The 22,322-nt window shown below is 36.2% G+C and overlaps 1 protein-coding gene across 1 annotated transcript in view; it reads left to right on the forward strand.

Moving 5' to 3' along the window:
• Positions 1 to 255: 255 nt before the first annotated feature.
• LOC122803979 (CD63 antigen-like) overlaps positions 256 to 22,322 on the forward strand; it is a 407,707-nt gene continuing 385,640 nt past the window's right edge. Inside the window, exon 1 of the mRNA XM_044073658.1 lies at positions 256 to 643. Coding sequence (XP_043929593.1) covers positions 256 to 643 — 388 coding nt within the window. The remainder of the gene's footprint in view (positions 644 to 22,322) is intronic.

Raw genomic sequence — 22,322 nt, forward strand, 5'->3', positions numbered from 1 at the left:
CACTTGTAACTTGTTTAGAAATCATTATTTCTTTATTGAAAAAATAAGACATATTAAATAAATGTGCACTTTCTCCCTTAACAGAGCTTCATTTACATTTATTTATTTAATTATCTATCTTTGTTTACCTTGAAAGTTTGACTGGGATAAAACCTTTTTTCTGTGGAGATTTGGAAAGAAAAGCTCCCCTTTTAACAATACTTTTGATGTATACATAAAATAAAGTTACATAATGTTAGAAGGAATACTTCTTATATGCAGCTTATGAATAAGTTTTTTCTCAATGTGGAAAAGAAGCTGCAACTTCAAATAGAAACTTTGGAAAGTACCATTCCTGCATTGCCCTACTTTAAGAACAATCTGAACTTGTATAATGATATACTTAAATGTTTAATGGTGTATGATAATTGTTTAGAGCTTCAGAAGAGATCTAAACTGAAATGTGACATCAATGATTTTCAGAATGGCAATATTTTTTCATGGCCAAAAAAAGACGTAAATCAGAACCATATTGTTAAGGGTTCTATGTATGAGTTGGATGCTATTTCTTCACCTCTACCTAATGTAACTCCTTTGAATGAAGTAACTGAGCCTCTTCCTGAGACATCTAGACCTTCAGCATCCTTATCCAATCATCATTCAGGTAAAAATTCTACTAGTCATCCAATCACTGAGGAGGTTTTTCGGCATCCGCACACTGCCATCCAGCTCCGATTACCGGAAAAGGTGGAGTTCAGACCTTGCTCGGCTTCGTAAGAAAAAAGCAAAGAAAATGGAAACAACTACATGCAGGTCCTCAGACAAGGACTCACCCAACACAGACAGAGTGAGTTTTGATAAAGTAGTGGTGAATTTGTTGATTTTGAGCTCACTGACAGTAACTTTTCTTTGCTTAGCAAAGGGTTACATTTTGTGCCGAGTAATACTGACTCTCAGGAGCAAGTGCTAACTGATCTATAACCTTTTACTTGGAATTTAAATTTAAAGTTAACTGTCAGAGTAATCAGACTTTGAAAAGGAATAGTACCTTACTGCTGATTAGTGCACCTGTAATAGCTGCTTTTCACTGTCTTTGTGAACAACAACTAGATGCTTTATATAGCAATTCTGGGCGTCCTAAACATTATAATTTAATGAGGGATGAATCTGAAGCATTAAAGAAACTGAGGGAATGTCCAGATATTGTCATAATACAAGCAGATAAGTTGGGGGGCAATTGTTGTCATAGACAAAAGTTTCTATTTAAATAGTATGGCAAGCTTTTTAAATGATGTAAACATTTTTAAAAAAGTTGATTATGTGTCTGTGAAAAATATTATACACAACGTTAATAGCTTAGTTTATGAACTACAAATGCTTAATGACATCAATTTGGATCTGTTTAATTATTTTACTGTTGCACATCCATTGGACTCTTGTTTGTATGGTCTTCCTAAGATCCATAAAGACCGGAATAACCCACCCATGAGACTGATTGTCTCAGGTAAAGGGTGGGTTACAGAACCTCTTTCTTTGTACGTAGAGCATTTGTTGAGTCCTTTTCTATGTAAGATTAGAAGCCTTATTAAAGATACAAGGGACTTTATGTATAAATTCTCTAATTGGTATAATACGAGTGGTGTATCTGCATTTTATTTTGTCACCTTGGATATTACATCACTTTTTACAGTGATACCAAATATGTATGGTTTAGATGCTATTAGAGACTTTTTGTCTAATGAGAATATTATGACTGGAAGAGAAACTGAAACTGTTTGTTCATTACTTGATGCTGTATTAAGCAGTAATGTTTTATCTTTGACAATGACTACTTTTATTAAATTTCTGGGGTTGCTATGGAAACTTCAGTAGCAAATACCTATGCTAACCTTGTGCCAAACAGTTGGGAAATGCAGTATATTTTAGTAATCAAACTATATATATGCATTGTTTGTACCCTTCTATGTCAGTTTTGTGGATGATAGCTTTTTGATTTGGACTGGTGATGAAAAGGGTTTGTTTAACTTTGTTGAATATTTAAATGCATCAATGACTTTTCTGAAGTTTAAACTGAATTTTTCTAAGGAAAGTATTGGATATCTTGGACATTTGTGTAATTAAAAGAAATGATTTTATTCAAACAAAAGTCCATAAAAAGATGTCCAAGTTACCAGGTTTTTGCACAGATCATGTATGCACCCACCACATTTGTTTATTTATTTATTTATTTATTTATTTTACATTTGATAATCTGGAAAGTCTGACTGGACACAGGTCCATTTTCAGCGGAGGCCAGGGGAGAAAAGCTCCTAGAACATACATTCACGACATCATACAGAGTTTGAATTAACTTCTCCCTAGCATTAAAACTAATATTCCAATGAAATGACAGCATATTGCACACACTCAGAGTAAGTAAGAACATCATTAGGTAGGACATTATATTACACATTCCAAATATGACAAGCTATACATAGGCATCCTGTGGTTATTGGACTTGTTGGAAATGGAGATGGTAGTGATTTTGGGGAGTTAAAGGCATTTCATTGCCTTTAACATGTTTTTAAATTGTTAGAACTCAGTATTTTCAAATGAGTAGATTGAATACTGATGATGTTACATACAATGAACAGGCTCAAGACTTAAATGAGGATTTTAGATCTAGAAGTTATAGTGAGTATATGCTGAATGACACAAAATCTTATGCTGATGGTCAACAAAATGCTCTTGTAAATCTTATTTTTGTTATAATGATTCTACAAAGCAGCTTTTGGATAGTAGAAAAAGCAAAAATAGGGATTTAATAAAGTTACATACTTAAGTACCTATAATGTAAGGACTACTGGGGTGAAAATATAGTAATAAACAACTGGCTTGTACTTAGGGCACATCCTGAATTATGTAAGAGATTAAGTCTTACCCCTAGTTTTACCTTTAGAAAAATAAGAAATTTAATACAATAGTTGTGTTATAAGGAAATGAGTGATGAAAAAGTATCTGTTAAGGTTACTAAGAAGGGTACTTTCCCCTGTTTAAATTGTGTTAATTGCAAATATATTTCTAGTGATAATTTTTGTATACATAGGGAATGAGTTTAAAATCAATTGTTTTGCAACTTGTACTACACAATATGTAGTATATCTAGCAACCTGTGAAATATGTATGTCATTCTACATAGGAAAATGTAGTAGAAGATTAAAGGATAGGATAACAGAACATTTAGAAGACATTAGATGTAAAGTCCTTACTTATGCCTTGTATAAACACCAACTGGATGAAGGTTTAGATCATAAGTTTAAATTTAAAGTGGTACAAGTTATTTATCCAACTAAAAGAGGAGGTGACCTTAATAATAAATTGGAAATAGCAGAGTATGAATGGATAATATGCACTAATGGTGATAAACAGCTGGGGTTTAATGCAGCTGTTAGCATTAAGCTAGTTTTGTAAAGGAAGCAAATGCAATTGTAGTTAATATGTTTAAAAACATCTATTAATATATGTGTATTAATTTTTTATAAAATAAATTACTCTTTTCTGAACTTAATATATATCCAAAATATGTGGGAGGCATAGCTCCCCACACCCCCGATGTGGGGGGGGGTGCCCCTCAAACCCCCTTTACTATATATACTAATTCCAGGGTCGCACAACAGTAGGGAAAAGGCCTATTATAACTTTCAGTGAAATGTGTTTCAGTGAATTGAGTTTTCAGTGAATTGAGCTTTCAGTGATTTGTGCACAGTCATTTGACTTTCAGTGAAATGTGCTTTCAGTGAATAGTCCTAGACCCATATATATATATATATATATATATATATATATATATATATATATATATATAGTTGTAACGGTTTAACAGCTGTTTAGCAAAACACTTCTGTTTGAACACTGACCCTGTTACTGAGTCATTCATTACATACATAAGATTTCTGGTAGTTTAACAACAATTTAACACATATTGTTGATCCTATTATCATGTTAATCATTATACTAAAACAGGTTACAGCAGTTTACCATTTTGTCTAATAATTCCTAAAAGTAACTCCAGGGTGAAGGAGAAGCCATATGTGGTTTACTGGAGATAAAGAGGAAGAAGACGTCAATCTAGACATAAGTAAACAGCTATTAAGTGAGGAACTGTAGGAATGATATAATCAGACAGGAGGAATTTGTGTGATACACTGTCATTGAGGAGTTGAAAAATAAAGATTTAAATTTAGTTCTGATAAAAGTGATGTTATGTTTTGGGGAAGATTCATTGGGGATGTAATATTAATTTGGGAAATTTTAAACCGAAGAAAGTAACAAATATAAGGGCCTAAGGTTTATAATCCCTAGTAATTTTAGGTTCAAGTCCAATGCACAAATTATAAAGAAGGCAAAGAGATCTTGGAGCAGTCAAATATGTTCAATGTAAATTCACCAAAAAATAGTATTATGGAAGTAGGTTAAACTATTTTGGAATATACTCAGTCATCTATAGATGGATTCAAGGACAGCTGTACTTAGGTGTTAAGATTTCCCTTGATGAGGAATTAAAAATAATTTGTAATGTATATTATCTTTAGTCCGTGGTTAATTCAAGGGGAGGACAAGTAACATTTACATTTGCTAAATGTAAAACTAAGATAAAACTAAGATAAGAAATAGATTTATTACTCATTCATTGGTAAAACTGTGCTCTGAAAATTAGATTGCATAACTCTCTATGGAGAGATTCAACCATTTATTCAGTATGTGGATGGGACTATTAGTTTATTCAACCAATCAGAGTCTGCATTCTGATTGGCTTCTGGTGTATACACACTTAGTTTAAACTGTGAAACTATGAATAGGACACATAAAATCAAATGTAGGAAGTGGAGTAGTAACAACATGAGTAATAGTAGTTCAGCCTGAAGCACAAATGGAGTACAAATGAAACTAATATAGGTAGTACAAGGTCTGTCTCAAATGATACCTTTGTCATTTTGCTTTAGGTATTAAACATAATTTTGTAGTGGTAGTTTATCCTTACTATTGCTGGTTGTTGTGCTTGGGTTTAAAACACAAGTGTATATACCCTTACATATAAGATATGACTCAAATGCATGATTTGATATTTTAAAGAAATAAAACATTTGTCCAGTGACAGACCTTAGATTCCTTTGTTCCATGCTCTTGGATGATTGTTAATGGATACTTGTAAAATTTTAGTGTTGTTGGAGATGTAAGGACTCAGTAACGGAAGGCAAATATACTACAATGATGGTTTAGCGGAGGTCACTGTAAAGGACAAGCAAGCTGTCACTCTTGGCCAAAAGGTAAAATAAGTTATGAATGCCACATATGCTGCAATTTTAGTCATTCAAGTTGCTAAAGACAACTATGAAAGGGATGACATCCGTTTTTGACATATAGAGTGTCTGATTAAGCTTTTATATAAGCCAAAACATGAATGCACCAGACCTCTCAACTCTCCCTATTTTGGAGGAACATTCATATTTTAAGGCTTGATTTACCCCTGCAGAGGATGCCCACATTTTGGAGGTATATCCCTGTTCTTAGGCTTGATTTTTCACGTTTGCAGTTTTTTTAAATCCCTGTCATCACCTTATTAGTACAAAGAAAAACACACAAGTGACTAACATACTAATGCCACAAACATTGGTGTAGCAAGCAAATAGCATTTTGTACTCACAACCTCTTAGTGCTACCCCCCGACACATATCACTTGAAATGGACATGTCTCAAAATGCTGTTCCCCCTAAGCTTTAAGTAATGTTTTCAGCTGTTCCCCCAATACTATTAAACTATTATTTTTAGATTCATATTATACCTATTGTTAAACGCATTCATTTAGACAATTGTAGATATAATATGACTGGAAAAAAGAATGTTGATATGATGCTCAGAAAAAATGTACTCAGTAGGGTACAAAGAGTATGTCTGGCTACACCCTTGGGCACCAATAATTTAAGGAAAGAGAACAAACATGTGCATTGTCATCGTCTTTGGGAAAAACTCGTTACCCATGAACTACCACATAGGCGGTAGCTCACTAAACATTGAAAGTGTGATAAGAGACCTCAGGACACAGGTGGACAGTAGTCTCTCCTTCGATAACCACATCACCACAGTAGTCAGGAAATCCTTCTATGTGGCACACCTCATCACAAAAGGGTTCTCCTCTAGAAAAAAGGAGGTCATTGTTTCTCTCTACTCATCACTCATCAGACCGATTATAGAGAACAATGCCCCATTTGGCATGTATCTCACAAGACACCTACAACAATTGGAAAGGCCACAGAAATACCTCACTAAGAGGATTACCAGCCTCAAACAGATGCCATATGCAGACCATATAAAAAAACTGCAGCTCTACTCCATCGCATATTGCCTACTCAATGGCAATCTCTGCCTAACATACAAAGCTATGTCAAACCCAGAGCTGTTGAACATGCTACACTTAAAGAAATCCCAATCTCTCTGAACCACACACTCCAGAGACCTAAACCTCGTCATCACAATAAATAGAACATGCTGCAGGGATAGATTCTTGTCCCAGAGACTTCCCATACTCTGGAACAAACTACCCATTCATGTCAAGCAAAGCTCCTCATTGGCCCTCTTTAAGAAAAATCTTGACGATTGGATGGGAAATAGAAAATTCACCCCGGGGATCACTTCTGTGGCACTGCTTGAAAGGGGCACAGGAAAATAATTTTCTTGGGTGGTGAAAGCCAGGGAACCTTTTTGACTAGACTTATATAGGCCCCAGGGCCAATAGCCTAGTACCAACCTATGAACCTATAAACCTATATCTCCTTTTTTCTGAACTAAAAATAAATGACCTTATGAGTTAGAATTTTGCAATACAAACAAGTCTATAGATTTTACAGTCTTTTTTTGATACTTTGCCTTACATTTTCAAACATTTTTGCCACTGTTTTTAAACACATTTTTGAGTATCATCTCATATTCTTATTTAAAATGGGAAGAATTATTTGCTATTTTATATTCAATTTCTATGCTAATATGATGTCTGATCTTTAGTTGGATGTACCTATTTTTCAAGGGCCTTTGATTCTATTTTCAGTGTCTGCAGGTTGAGAGGTATGGATTCTACAAAAGGCATTTATTTTACCAAAACTTAAGAAAGTGTGGTATCATGGACTATACATATACTAGAAACACGTCTGGAGCAGAACAATGATGTTTGCGACTGCATATGATGAAATAAAGGGTTTATACACTGAACATCAAATAAATTTTATTTTTCTGGATATCACATAATTAAGTAAATAACAGCACAAGAACATAGAAGTCAGATCAATCATGTAGTTGCATTTCCTGTATACCTCAGGAAAAATAGGACAATAATACTTTCACTTCTGATTATTTTGAGGCAGCACTGATATTTGTAAATAATGACAAGTTGAACAAAGACCTGAATTTTCTCTTGAGAAGAGGTACTCACAGTTTTGTATGATGAAATGTTTCTGATATTAAGATAATCTTGTTACTTGCATGCATTTATTATTTCAGGCCATAGGGAGATAAAATAGGCAGGAAATGAAACTATGTAAGGCTTTTGGTAACTGTTGTGGTGGTATTAGTCTTAATTACCTGTGGATGATTGCTCCCTGCCTAAAAAATTCTGGAAATTAAGAATAATATTATTTGGAATAGCTGCATTAGTAATCTGTTGAGCTGATGTATTGTTTTCAAAACTGTTTCCACTCTGTAACCTTTATTACATTTTGCACAAGAATATAATGAGGAACTTGTTGGGTATGTTGTGTGACTGACCTAAAATCTATATTACTGTATTGCTGGTATGGCTTGAAAGGCAAAATTACTAATAATTGAGGTTGGGATGTATAATTACAAGAATATTGATCATGGAATGATAAACACATGCCATCATGAAACACAGCAGTGAATATTGGAAGGCTGAACACAAGTGTGTAAAATCTGATCTTTATAGTGTTTATACTGTGATGCAATGATAGATATTGCTCAATAACCTGTTGTTCAGACACAGGGCCAAAGAAATGAGGAGGACAGCCAGAAATAATTAACCAATGGTAGAACAACTGAACTTAACAAGCAGAAAGTGCAAGATGTTTAAGTATATGCCAAACACTACCAATGAAATCCACAGCAGAATGTGAATTGCCTACATAGAGGTATTTTTACATACCCAGCAGGCAACTAAAAGCATAGAATGCCTTTTGTTTATGTAGAACAGCCAGTACAGATGGACAGCATATTCTCACAAATAGGATAGGATACAGCAGCATCTGGTGTTATCAGACAGCACAACCTAGTCCAGAAGGGGAAACCCAGACTGAACACAGAGGGATATGTCTACTATAGGGAGAATTCATCCAAAGAGAAAGTACAATGGTACTGCACTATGGCCAGAAATTAACTGAGAGGTGACATGGCCATGCTGAGAGAGAAGAGGTAGAAAAGAGATAGGGGCTGGAAAGAACCAAGACCTAGACCCTATGGCATCGGAGTTTCAGAGATAAGTAAGATCATTCATGAGGGGTCTGCAGTCTGGTGCTGCATAGCCACTGCTAATGAAAACATGTTACATTGTACAACACCTGATATCTAAACAAAGCTTCAGCCAAATTCCTGACCACCAGCATAGGCAAGACGAAGCCACAACATGGATTACATTGGTGGGCAAGACAGAGCAAAAGCCACAGCTGTTTCCAGGAACCAGTGGTGTGTTTAAATACAACCTTTGGAAGAATGATAAGCAGGGGACAGCTGCCCTGATATTATTACCATCACTAATATTGGGAACTTATGAGATAAAAGCATTATATTGCTAACTTTTAGCCACACACTATATGCAGTTCCATCCATGCACATATCCTTTGGAAAAGACCTAATTAACTAGAAAATTACAAACCTATTTATAAATCATCAATCAGAAATGTTGATATATTGCTTGGAAAATTGTTAACATTGGCAATGCTCATTGTTATAATACTGCTTTTACCATTCTACGTGTCTGCACATTGGGCAGTAGAACATTTTATTAACACTTCCTCTAGTCATTTTTCAGATACATTTGTTTAACTAAATATTATCTCAAACATCTGATTTCAGGCAACCTTGTCTAAGTATTAACAAGCTTATCATTCTAATTATAGAAATGATCAATGATCATGACTAGTATAGAGCAACTGAATATTCTGATACCGAACCATAATGTTGCCCCCCCCAATGTGGTATCATTCAGTACATGCATGCCAACAGTCCTATAAAAAACACACAAAATCTTAAAATCAATGAAAAATGCCTTCACTAAAAGACAAACACCATACTGATACCACACAGTAAGTTGCAGAAGCAAAAAATAATAAAATAATTCATTTAGTGATGTTATCCCCTGCAATATTTAAAACACTTCTTCAGAATAATAAAGTAAGCTAAAATCTAGTTTAAATATACCTTTGAAAAGTTACCTCACTCAGTCCAACAATCCGGAGCCATGAAGGATGCATTACTGTTAAGAGATGGCATAATTTTCCACAGGAGCCACATGTTCATAACTCTCTCTGGCAGCTTACATTGGTTTGTAGGAGGATACTAGGCTAATGGCCCTAGAGCCCTTACAAGTCTAATCGTATTTTATCCTGAGTCACCCAAATTGGTGGTGGTTAGGTGAATGAAGTTCACAGAAATAAGAATTTATGGTATTTAAAACCAACTGCCTAAGTCCATGAGGGACATGAGTGCTACCCCCGGAATGAATCTGCTGTCATCCATCCATTGATCTAAGTTACATTTGAAGAGGGACAGGGGAGAGCTATGTTTCATGTGAACTGGGTACTTGTTCCAGAGAAGTGGCAGTCTCTGAATGTTTGGACCTAAATGCCATGCCTTTACTTATAAGTTGTGCAACTTAGAATGTTTTTTCACCTCAGTGGACTCATGTTGGTCAAAGGTCAGGCTACTATCAACATGTTTCTCAGGTTCATAATTACTGGATCAACTTTTATGGGTGATTATCAGTGTGGTAATTTCCAGGGATGGCCATCTTTCCAAAGAGTAGTAGCATTCATTTTTTTATAGTGTGTCCTGTCCATAGCTCTGGCATCTCTTGTTTGTCTGTGCCAGGTCGTCTTGAAGGCACAAAACCCCTAACAACCCCTTAATTATGAGCCAATACCAATTTACTGGCCAGTTTCCTGTAGTCTATGTATTTCTGAGCAATTTGGAACTTTATAACTTTTAATTGAACACAGTTATTTATTATGGAGCCAGTTTTTATTTGCAGTTTCTTAATATAGCACAAATATTTTTAATTATTTAAATTTTAACTTGAGTACAATTTCGCACTGCCACCACCATAACAAGGACCCAGTGGAAGATGGTGTAGATATCCATATCTGAACAAATCTAATCAAGTTAATTATTTAGCCCATGAGGTTCTCAAAGCAGAGGTTTGTCCTTATCAGTATCATCATCTCTTATAATGAGGTAATAGTGACACAGCGTTACTCCTTAAAGCATCTGTACAGGGATCCTGTACACAATCAAATGATTGGATCTCAGCAAATACAGTACAGGGCAAATACTGCACAAAGAACACAAACAAATAGAGAAAATGGCTGTAAAGACATGCCAAAGTTTGTAACTATGTTAAAACCATATGAGAGTTATACAAATTTTGAAGAAACAGATCAGATAATGAAATTGGTGTGGAACGATGTACTACTATCAAATAAAAGTAAGCTCCAGATTTTGATACCATACACCAAAGTTAAAGAGGAGTTGCAAAGTTCAGAAATGGTACAAAATACTATTCTAAAAACTCTTGCACATGCAGGTGACCTAAAGCAGGGAAATGAATCCAGTATGTGTACATGTGATAATGTAATTATTTTTAGCTGGTGAGTAATTCTTTAAGAATGGGTTATGTACACACACAATCCTGGTCACAGCAGAGAATCACTAAATATTATATACACTTCTCTATCTAAAGTAGACATTGGCAGACTGAGAGTATCACATCTTTACTTTCTTCCAAAACCTTTTGCTTACTGTTTTTTTTTTTTCTAAGTTTCTATAAGATGACTTTGGTAACAAAGTGGCTTAGTGGTAATATATCTGCTTCATGGGGCTGGGGATTAGTTCTGACGGCAGGTAATTTTTTTTTTCTGTAATTTTGTACTTACTGGCTGCACTAATTATCCTTGCAGCTGTGGCAGAAAAAGATAAGTACACGATCAGTGAACAACCACATCAAAAGTCACAAAATCATTTCTTTGGGAAGACAGTAACTAGTTGAGATTTTTGTGTTTACTTTTACTGGATGTAAACTCTTTAGTGTTCATAATACAACCTGTTGCATCTCGACAGCTTTTCAATTTCCATTTTTAAAACAGTGAACTATACTTTTTTCTAGCTATCTGGCAGTCTATTATTCTATATTTCCAAAGTAACTATTATTATTTTTATTTATGTTTGCATTTAGTAATTTTGAAGCGGTGGTACCTCTCTGCTCCTTCTGAAAATGTTTGCTATCTGACTCCTACAAGACAGGTCTTTCACTGTTTCATTCTTGCCTGCATTATTTTTGCAAGCTGTTCTGTATATCAAGCAGACTGACATTTTTAATACATTAGACTGAAAATGCATATATATGAGCAGTGATCTGATCTTTCCAACCATTTTTTTTCTTTTTAAGAATGTGTGTTCATGGCTGCCAAAAGCATATCCAATTTAGAGTTCTTGCTAGGGAGTAATTGAATAATTGAATGTTTAATTGACAGTGTTTGCAAATCATGATGTTTAGAACAGAAGCTGTATAATGAGACTGGGAAACTGAGCAGCTTCCCTTGTTTACAAAATATATTGTGGTTGTAGTTTGAATTCAGCTCAGGCAGAAGCATATTGCTAAGTGCTTTGTTATGAAAATGAAGGCCTTTAGCCAAGACACTCCAGTTACCTGTATTAAAGGGGGACTTCTTGTTATTTGTTTCTTTTTCTGGGTGAGTTCAGCACTGGCACTGTTGTTATAAGAACTGTTTGAAACTTTATCCAGACTTGTTTGTATAAAGTAAAAGGTTATGAAAATTCATTTTTTAAACTATATCATTGATAACTCCTGTGGTAGCTGTATGGTTTACTTAAAATCATAAAACTATGTAAATTGGTGTTTCTTTTGTATGCTCAGACAAGTTCTTAGTAATCTAGCTAAAAAGGAATGTTGCATGCCAACTTGTTACATACTTGTTTGTTCAAAATAAGCCCTAATTTTTGGCTTTAAACGAAAGCTTGTTTGAGAGGTCAACTACTGGGGAAACGACATAAGTCAAATTTTCACTAATGACTGCTGGAACTTGCAGCTGAGTAAGAGAACATCTGCTATTGTTTAGTACTAAACATTAAATGCACAACATATTTGTGCTTTTAGACTGCTGAAGTGTAAACTCCAGTTATGTTGCGCTTTTTTTCTGGCTAACAAATTGTAATCCACTTAACAGAAGTGTCTGAGTGCTTAGGGAGGCTGGGATGATCACTTCCTTGTACAGGATTCATGACTGCTTGCATGGGTTAAGCTTGCATCTCTGAGAAATTAAATAACATATTAAAGGTTGCATAGTGTCAAAGCAGTCTCCGATCTAGGGCAACTAGCTTCTAATTAACTTCTTTGCTGCACAGCTCTGTTTTAGAAAACAGAGTAACTTAGAATGTACTGTTTTTTTTTTTGTTTTTTTGCTTTGCTTTTTCTTAAAGGGTAGGCTATGTTTTCTGAACTTTATTACTACATTCAAAAAAGTTATGCTTTACCCCTCACTTTAATCTAGCCAATATATTGATGAATTTTTTATTGGTAACCTGTCTATGATTCCAACAAAATGTCTGAAAGTGTTGTGTATGTCCACCTGTTCTAGTCAAATTTTAATGCAAATAAATACCTCATGTATGTATAGCATGGGAGTAAACCAAATGCATTGGTTCTTGCAGACTAAAGTTTTAATCTCCTCTGTCATGACTGCTGTTAGCCCAGGGTGGTGGTGGATGACTGCAAGTAGTAAACTGCTGCTCTGTTTATTCTGCTGCTTATGTAGATTTTATTGTAATTATCGGTTATTGTGTGTTTCAACATTAGTTTTTCAAGTTTACTGTCTTAGATGTCACATCAGTTATCATTTGGTGTCTATTATTAAGCTTGTACTTTTGAGTCTCTGGTTTGCTCTTGTACTGATCTTCCATTGGAATATTATTCAAGCCCTCCCTAAGTCACAGAGGACATAAGAGGAAATGGCATTTTAACTTTAAAATTCAGTAGTCCCAGTGTTTGTGTGCAAATTGTGAACGTATTCAACAAACTACATTGTTTCAAAGTTTGCACTCTTTAATAATGTTGCCCATTCACTGCCTTCTGACTATATTTTTAGATACTTTGTTGTTATGGAGAAGTATAAAGAACCAATGGCTTATTATAATGTACGGATATTTTCAACTCTATATCTTGGATTTATTGGTATACACTGGTGGTCTGCCAAGCTGGCAGTCCACTGTAATGTACATTTGAAAACACATCTGGCATCAAGAATAGATTACTTTTCATTTGACTAAAATCAGTGACATGAAAAGTCAAGATTATGCCAGAAAGGTGCATAGCAAACTTTATTATGCACCTTTGGTAGCTATTCATATGTTCATATGTGTTTGCTACTCTAATAACCACAAGGGCTATTTTAAGCCTAGCTATGCATCGCATCCCATATCTCTGACAAGTTCTGGTACCCTTGATAAGTATAAGCAGGGGCTTGGGAGATGAAACATTTATTTAACATGTATTTATTTAACGTCTGTTTACCGGGAAAGTCCAACTTGGAATGAAGCCAATTTTCAGTGGAGACCCAGGGAGAAATGCTCTAGATGCATGTTTTGTAACAATGGCTTGTAACAATTTACAAGCAGAGGCCTGGCAGATGAACCATTACAGGCTGCCTGTCTCTATTAGAGACATACGTGCCAAACCAGGGATGGATTTCCTGTTTCCCATCCAATTGTCCAAGTTGCACTTGAATTGTGTTAGGGAGGAGCTCTGCTTCACATGAATTGTGAGCCTGTTTCAGAGAAAGGGAAATCTGTGGCATATATACCTGTCTTTACAGCAGGTCCTATTTCTATCATAGGCAAGGTTTAAGTCTTTTGAATGGGTAATTTTAGTGCTGTTTGTTTTATTTATTTGCAGGAGGTCATCAGGGGAGGGGTATGACAATGTCTTGTATACCAAATATAGACCACCCCTCAACAGTTTGTAGGAGACAGAATACAGGGATAGGGACTTGAGGTGGTCTGCATAAGACATGTTACTTAAATCCTGTATTCTTTTAGTGAGGAACCTCTGTGGACATTCCAGTTCTTGGATATGCCTGATTAGGTGCATAAATGGTGTGGATCCTAGAAGTATAGCATAGATGGGGAAAGTGTGACGTCAAGCAGCACACTTAGGAAGCCGCAGTCTAAAATATTATTTGTGAGGGAAGCTTCTAGGTTCTTGATAGACTTGCAGGTGGAAGAACAGCTGCAAAAAAAAGCGTATATAAGAACTAAGTTAAGAATAGTCTCTCATTAAGCCAGGTAAACCACCACATGACTGGGGGAGGGGCAACTTCACTCGTTTGGAAGTAGTTAACCAAAAAGAAGCCCAGAAGGCAGTCGATTTTTTGAAGTATGTTTGCCATCTGTGTCACTCAGAATACGTAACTTTGCCAGAGAGCACTTCAGGTTGGGGGGGGGGGGGCAGTAATATAGTGGACTTGGACTTGGTTAGCAAGTAAAATAAAAGAAAATAAAACATTAATACATTTTTTATATGGGCTAATACAGTTGTAGATCAACATGTAAGGCATAAAAAGTACTGCAATTCTAGTTGAGATAATGTGAGTGATTTTTATCTACTTTGAGAAAAAACAAATTGAAGAAAAGTGATCGAGAGAGACTGGTATTGATATCTGAGTGTGAGCATGGAGAGAGGGAAAGGGGAATCCAGAGTTGGGAACTAAGTTTTTGGTTGAATCTAGATCAGAAACTGCTGCTGGCCAAGAGGTGATTGGTGGTCATATAGGGTGTTGCATGGTAACTATAGGAATCGATCAGAGGGGGCTGGAAAAGACTGGGAAGAAAGATTAGGTTAGAGTTTCACAGAGAGACAATGGGAAGACATATGTACTGCTCCTAAAGATGCAACAGAGTCTATAAGATACTGTTCTATTGTTTTGGAAGTGTTTAAGGTACAAAAGTACCTAGGCAGACTCCAAATTTTTTCCTCAGATGGCATGTATTGGAGATGTGAAGAGGAGGAGGGAGTTGGCTGGGATCATATGTTTTGGGAGTGTGCTAAGTTGGCAGACTGGAAATTCCCTATGGGAGTACTTTGTCAGACGTATTGGGTGAGCAAATGAATGTAGCTAGAAGGGGTGATTTTTTTTTTTTAGCTGGGATGCAGGATCTGAATTACCTAGACGTGGTAAGGCCTTATTAAGTTTGATTCTGGTGGCTGCCAGGAAGCATACCTCTCAACTGCCCAGATTTTTGCATCAAAATTTCTGTCTGTTCCTCATAAAATTTTTGGTTTTCTGTTAAATCACTGGGATGATATGCAGAATGAAATTAGTAAATAATGTCATACATTTGAGTTTTGAACATGTTTGCATACCTCTCAACTGTCCAGATTTTCACAGAATGTCCAGATTTTTGGCCTATTCCTCATAAAATTTGTGTTTTTCTGCCAAATCACTGGGATGATCTGAGGATTGAAGTCACTAAATAATGGTGTACATTTGAGTTTCAGACTTCAAATCCTTCAGAAAATGCATGTTAAGATAAAACTCCGGTACTCTAGTAACTTTCAAAGTTTATAAGAGCAATATTTAAAATATGTTCCTATTTTGGGGCCTTTGTCCCCCCATTTATAGGTTCATAGGTATGTACTAGGCTAGTGGACCCAGAGCCCAAGCCTAGCCCATAGGATTACCCTGGCATCATGCCACCTGACCTTGATTCCCAGTGCCTCTGTTAAGTAGAGCCACTGAAGTCATCCCCGGGGTGAATTTTCTATTTCCCATCCACTCATCAAGATTTCTCTGGAAGAGGGCTGGTGATTTGCTCTGTTGGCATGTATGGGAAGTCTGTTCCATAGCATGGGCAGTCTCTGGGTTATGAACCTGTCCCTCCAGCATCTTCTGTTAATTGTGGTAATGAGGCTGAGGTCTCTGGAGCATGTGGTGCGGAGGGATTGGGATTTCTTCAGATGTAGCATTTCTAACAGAATTTTCTAACAGATTTTGTTAGGCTTTGTCCAAATTTCTTGCACAAAGAAGTTGAGCGATATGATGGTTAGTTTTCTTTTATATACATGATGTTTGCCTGTATCTTAAGTGATAATTCAATAAAGGTGTTATGCGATTGGAAGCTCCAAATGAAAAATATGCATGCGTTTTGGGAGGACTTTTCAAAGTCGAGCACATAGTAGCATGCCTTCCAACTTCGATAAACTGTTGTTTGGAACCATGGCATGGCTCTCTGGAGTTGTACAGTGTTGTATTAGGAATAGTCAACTAAATTGCATAGTACAAGACTCCTAGCCCTCTATTTCCACAGCTGTTAGCTTAGTAGTATTATTAACAACATGTTAAATAGACATATAGACAGGTGCCTCAAGTTTACCATTTTACAGTGCTGTTATTAAACAGGGCATGTAAGACCTCATGACCATGTCATTTTAGATAACTCTGTGGATTGGGAACTTATCAAATGAGGTTAATGATGTAGACAATTACACTGTATGAAGAAAAGAAAGATAACCTTGATGCAAATCATCATGTATAAGCTAAGTGCCTTCTTCCAGTCCAGCCTTATATTCTTCATCTTTCATTACCTGTAACTACCTAACGTGAAAATAATCTGCACAAAACTGTCCTTTTTATCAAATGTTAAAAATCATTTGCATGTTTGAGTATAGAGTGCACAACCATAATATTAATAAAAAAAAAATCTTCATTTATCATCATTGCTTATCCGGAGCAACACAGCCATTCTTAAATGGGTCTCGGATGACAAATGTGTGTAATTTAATTTCAGCTGCAGTGGACTCTGTCTTGCATCATTAATGGTTGAAATCATTGTTCAAATTCCATGTACCTGTTAAGTGATTTATTACAGCTTTTCAGCAAAAGCATCCAAGCTCTTTTTCACTATCTCACTATCCCACTTTGCTTTTAACTGTAATATTATTATAAATATAGCTAAATAATTTACACTTGCTGGAATTACCAAAATACTTTAAAGCAGATGCAGCTTTTCATAGGGAAGTATAAGTCTAGCTACCCTTGCCATTTTAAGTCTAGACAATTTCCCTTTTTTGCTTGAAATAACCCATTCCATTTGGTAATGGGAGTGCCCTCATCCATACCATGGTCAATAGAGATGTATTACCTTTAATGAGAATAACTGGGATCATACTGTAGTTAACTTGAGGGGACCCCCCCCCCATGTATGGGGTTAAGCATTTTAGGAGATGGCTTGGTCCATTAGAACAGGGGGTAATCCTGTGGTAACTTTTCTGTTTCCCATCCACTAAGTAGCACTTGAATATGAACAGGGGTGAACTTTGTTTTATGTGGATGTGGAGTCTGTTCCATGGCAGCAATATTCTCTGTGGCATATATCTGTCCCACCAAACTGTCTATTAATGTTGCAGAAAATGGTTAGATCCCTAGAACGGGTATTTCTGATGCTATTAGACTTGATGATGTGTAGTAAATCAATCAGTAATAGGTTGGAGGATGCATTGTATGCCAAACACAGGTCACCTTTTAATAGTCCTGTAGGTTATACAGTATAATGACAGGGCTTTTGAGTCAGTCCATGTAGGACATGTTGTTTAGGCCTTGTATTCTTTTAGTAAAGTATGTCTATGGGCATTCCAATTGTTGCATGTGTCTGGATAGATAGATTCCATGACTGGCCTAATGAGATCCCTAGATCTAGACACAATCCCTTGGTTTATAAGTTGTGAAATATAGAAGGAGTCTCTTTTATAATAATAGAGGCACATTGGTAAAAATTTAGGTCACTGTCCACATAGTCGTTAAGGATTTGGGAACAACTCTTGGGGGGGGTGTATTGTTAGTGTGATGATACTCTGGGGTAGATGACTTCCCAAAGGATACAATAATATATTTTTTGGCATTTAGTTACTTATTAGAATATACAAACAGAATTACTAAAAATTTAACGCACTGGGTTTATTTTCTTGTATTGTATACCTCTATAATATGCATTTGTCTTGTATATCTACTTCAATTTGTATTATGTAAAAACTTTCTTGACTGTCAAAGTTAAGCTGATGTTGTTAAAAATTTCTGTGATTGTATGGAGCATTTCCTCCCGGGCCTTGGGCTCAGTGGACTTTCCTGGTCAACAGATGTCAGTAAATAAATAAATACGTTTTAGTCCATGATTTTGGTAACAGTTATTTATTTATTTGGGACAAACCTTTCTGCAGGATAGCCAAGTCATTTGGGGATTCAATGACCATTTCTAGCTTGTGGTCATCTGCAAACTTAGCCAGAGCCCTTTGATACTGGTTTTCACTTCAGAAAATTAGATGCCAAGCCTGGAGAGGTCTCAGCATAGAGCCCTGGGAAACTGCACTGATGTCTAGCCTCTTTGTGGAGGTAACTTCCCTTTGCATCCTATCTGTGAGCCAGTTGGCAATCCAGCAGGTGACATAGGAATTTATTCCTAGTTTACTTAGCCTTTCTACTATGCTTGAGTGGAAAATTGTGTCAAAAGCTTTGGCCAGGTTGAGATATGTATTGTATACCATTTTTGCCTTCATCCATTGCTTTGGTGACTTTTTCAGGTTGAGTAAGCATTACCTGCCCTTGATAAATCCAAACTGAGACAGGTCTAGTGTTTGGAGGTTTCCTATGTCTTGATTAATTCCATAAGTTTTTTCCATGGGTTTGCATATGAGGCTGGATAGACTTACGGGTCTATAATTGCTTGGGTGTGTGGAAACTCCCCCCTTGTGCAGGAGAATGTCTGTAGCTGTTCCCCATTCACTTGGTACAAAATCTATACAAAGAATGAGATTAAACAGTGTTGTTAGGGGTGTGGCTAAATTGTGCTTCATGCTATTTAAAATGCAACAGTCTATATTGTTGGGACCCATCAATTCCTTACTTTTAGCTTTTGAGAGCACTTTTATGACTTGGTCTTTTTTTGATAGCTGGAGATGAGCCATGTTCAGGTATATCTTGAGGGGTAGACTGGAGAGATTGGTAACATTAGAGTTACATTTATTAAAGTCGCTGTATCTTCAACCTCCATGTAAATAACATCATTCAAAATCAGTTCAGCACATTGCTGTGTTGTGCTTTTGAGATTACAAACATAACTAAAAAAAAATGCCTTGTGATTCTTTGCCTTGAGTCTGTTACCCTCAAACTTGGCTTTTGTGGATTTTATTAAGCTCCTGGGTTTATTTCAGTGAGAGGGGCTCTAACATTTTGGAAATTACTTACTTTTGGTCAAATGATTTTCCTTGTATTCTAAAGCTTGTTAATATTATGGGTCCCCCAAGTGGGCTTGTTTCTGGGGTTTACCTGCACTTGTTCTTGCAAGGCACAGCTACATCTATGCAGCTGTTTTACATGCTGGTATAGTGTGACAGTGTACATTTCTGCATAGCCAGTGGAGTTAACTGACAAGCTTCAAATCCACACCAAAACCAGTGTATTGCTTAGGAGTAGGTAGTTTGCCTTAAAGACATTAATAAAGTTATGTTGGATGGGAGGGATCTCTAGTTTCAGCTTTATTTTAAAGGAGACTGCTTTATGATTAGATCTAACAAGTGACAAAGATATGCAAGGGATGGTGCAAGTTGCTCCCATCTTAGTAAGAACAAGATCCAAGATATTTTTACCTTGAGTAGGTACTCTGTCAATACAAATACCCTGGAGCAATTAGACAAAGGCCTTCAATCTCTGTACTTGTGCACTAGTGGTGGTGTAGGGCTCCAGGTCTATAGATGGATAATTTAAATCACCCAAGAAAAGGATATTTGGTATAATACTGAGTGATTCTAGTTCCTGTAGGTAAATGTTGTTACTTACTTTGTCATAGAGGAAGTTGTATAGCTACTAATACATGGTATGGGACCTTGCAGATTGTTATTTGGCCATGAAGAAGCTCTATTGCATCCCTTCTGGATGTAGATTGAGACACCTCCACCTTTTTTCCTCTCCTGCACAGTAGCTGGTCTAAACATGTAGAAGACATTGTAGCTCTGTACAGCTGGAGTACTCTCCACTATTTTCAATTGCAGCTTTTAATTCAGCTAATATGATATCACTGAGCCATGCTTAAATTATTCATTGTTTTTTGACACCCTTAAAGTGATTATTATAAGTTGCCAGTTCACAACAAGAACAAAGCAATAAAATGAAGGAAGTATATGACTGACTGAAACGTGTCTGCATAAAATGCACACATTGAGCTAAATTCTCCAATGTGTTGGTGTGTGGATGTGTTTGCCGGAAAGTGCATGGGGGGTTTGAAGTCCCTGATGATGAGGTAACAATATTAATCATGGGGGTGTAGGTGCAAAGGCTTTACATTGAAGTTGTGGGTAATTTGGCCATTCCTTAGAATTGTCTCCTGCCAGTTTGTGGTTATACACAATATTGTGCCTTTCAGTAAAAAAATATTCATGAAGTACTTCATCTTTAACTTTATGCTGATTTGTTCAAGAGTACCTGATTATAATACACCTGTCTTTCTAGTGTGTGTGTTTTTTTTCTGCTGCTGCTGCTGTAACATTTTACTCTTGGTCTCCTCTATAAAGGCATTTTGTGCCCTGTCCTGCTGCCTTGTCATCAAATTAAATAAAGTAAGAATCTAAGTAACTTTAATTATCGAGCAATAAGTCACTGTCAAATGAATCGCTGCATGTCATGAGTATGTATAAAATGTGTGTCACACACACATGTATAAAGCCTAAAACAATGAAATGGTTCCATGATAAGCCATACTTTCCACTGACTACCTATGGCTTCTGTTGGGACCTGATGCATTTCTTCCCTCTCCCCCCACCTTTTTCAAATCCTGGCCTTCCTCTGGGTTAGTCACTACCTCTCTCTAGTATATGAAAACATGTACCTGCTTTGGCATTCTTTGTCGTCATATCTGAAAATTTCATCAGTGTGTCCTTCAGCCACTGTGTCTATGAGCATGCTTTGCAGTGCAGGAGTGTTGCACACATCCTATAAAAACCTTCTTCTGACCCATGGTGGCTGTTTTTCACTAGAAGCTATTATATCCTCTATGTGCAAATGTGGTGATACTTAGAATTCAGTTCAGCTTTATATATATTACAGTTCAGTACAGCTTTTTCTCCTAGTACATGTCTTGATGATGTGGCAGCTAATATACAGTACCACTAGATTTTTTAATTGAGATTTAAAAAATGAAAGACTTTTCTTGGCTAACTGATCATTATCAATCAAGTAGTTTTGATATTTAAAAACTTGCCTACAGTTTTTGTTCACTATTTAATAATCGGGTTTGTATAAAATGTATTGTTTGAACTGCAGACTCATTTATGCACTGTCCATCATGCTCCTTGTTTTGACTGTGCTTGAGTACTTAGGGCGGGTGTTTGGGTGTTTGTGTTTTGTGTATCTGCATATATGTTGATGAACTCCATATACCTGTCCATCTTTATTGATTTGTACTGCAATTATAAGTCTTGTAGAAGTTATAGTTAATATAACTTGAACCTTACAGCTTGTGCTTTTATAAAACAATTCTGACATGTTAAAAAAAAAAGTTTGATTATATAGAATTCTTACTACCTTATTTTTGCCTGTAATGCGACTCCTACCCACATAGCACCACGCAAGTGTTTGCAATCATACCTTTTATAGGACATCATGCTCTTTGATCCAGTATAGTTTTTGTTTTTTTTCTACAGATTCTAAGCTTATCTATGTTTCACAGCACATCATCTACTGATGACTGGCCAGTAGTGTATTTAGTTTACTTGAGCTAATCTATTGACCAGGTATGTATACTAATCCATCTCTGATCCCTCCTCAGCCACAAGGGTAAGGATAAAAGCAATATGTATGGACAGTTTAGAATAGCCAGTCAAACATAATTGTTCCTCCTGCTACCCAAATACATGGGGTATCCAAGGAAAACTCACACAGGTGTTAGGTGAAAATGCAAACCTCAAACAGATACTGACAAAGGATCAGGACTGAACTCCACGCCTAGTGCTAATAAGGCAGAGAATTTAA

The sequence above is a fragment of the Protopterus annectens genome, chromosome 6.part0 (genome assembly GCF_019279795.1).
Source record: "Protopterus annectens isolate FY-2018-M chromosome 6.part0, PAN1.0, whole genome shotgun sequence".
NCBI lineage: Eukaryota > Metazoa > Chordata > Ceratodontiformes > Protopteridae > Protopterus > Protopterus annectens.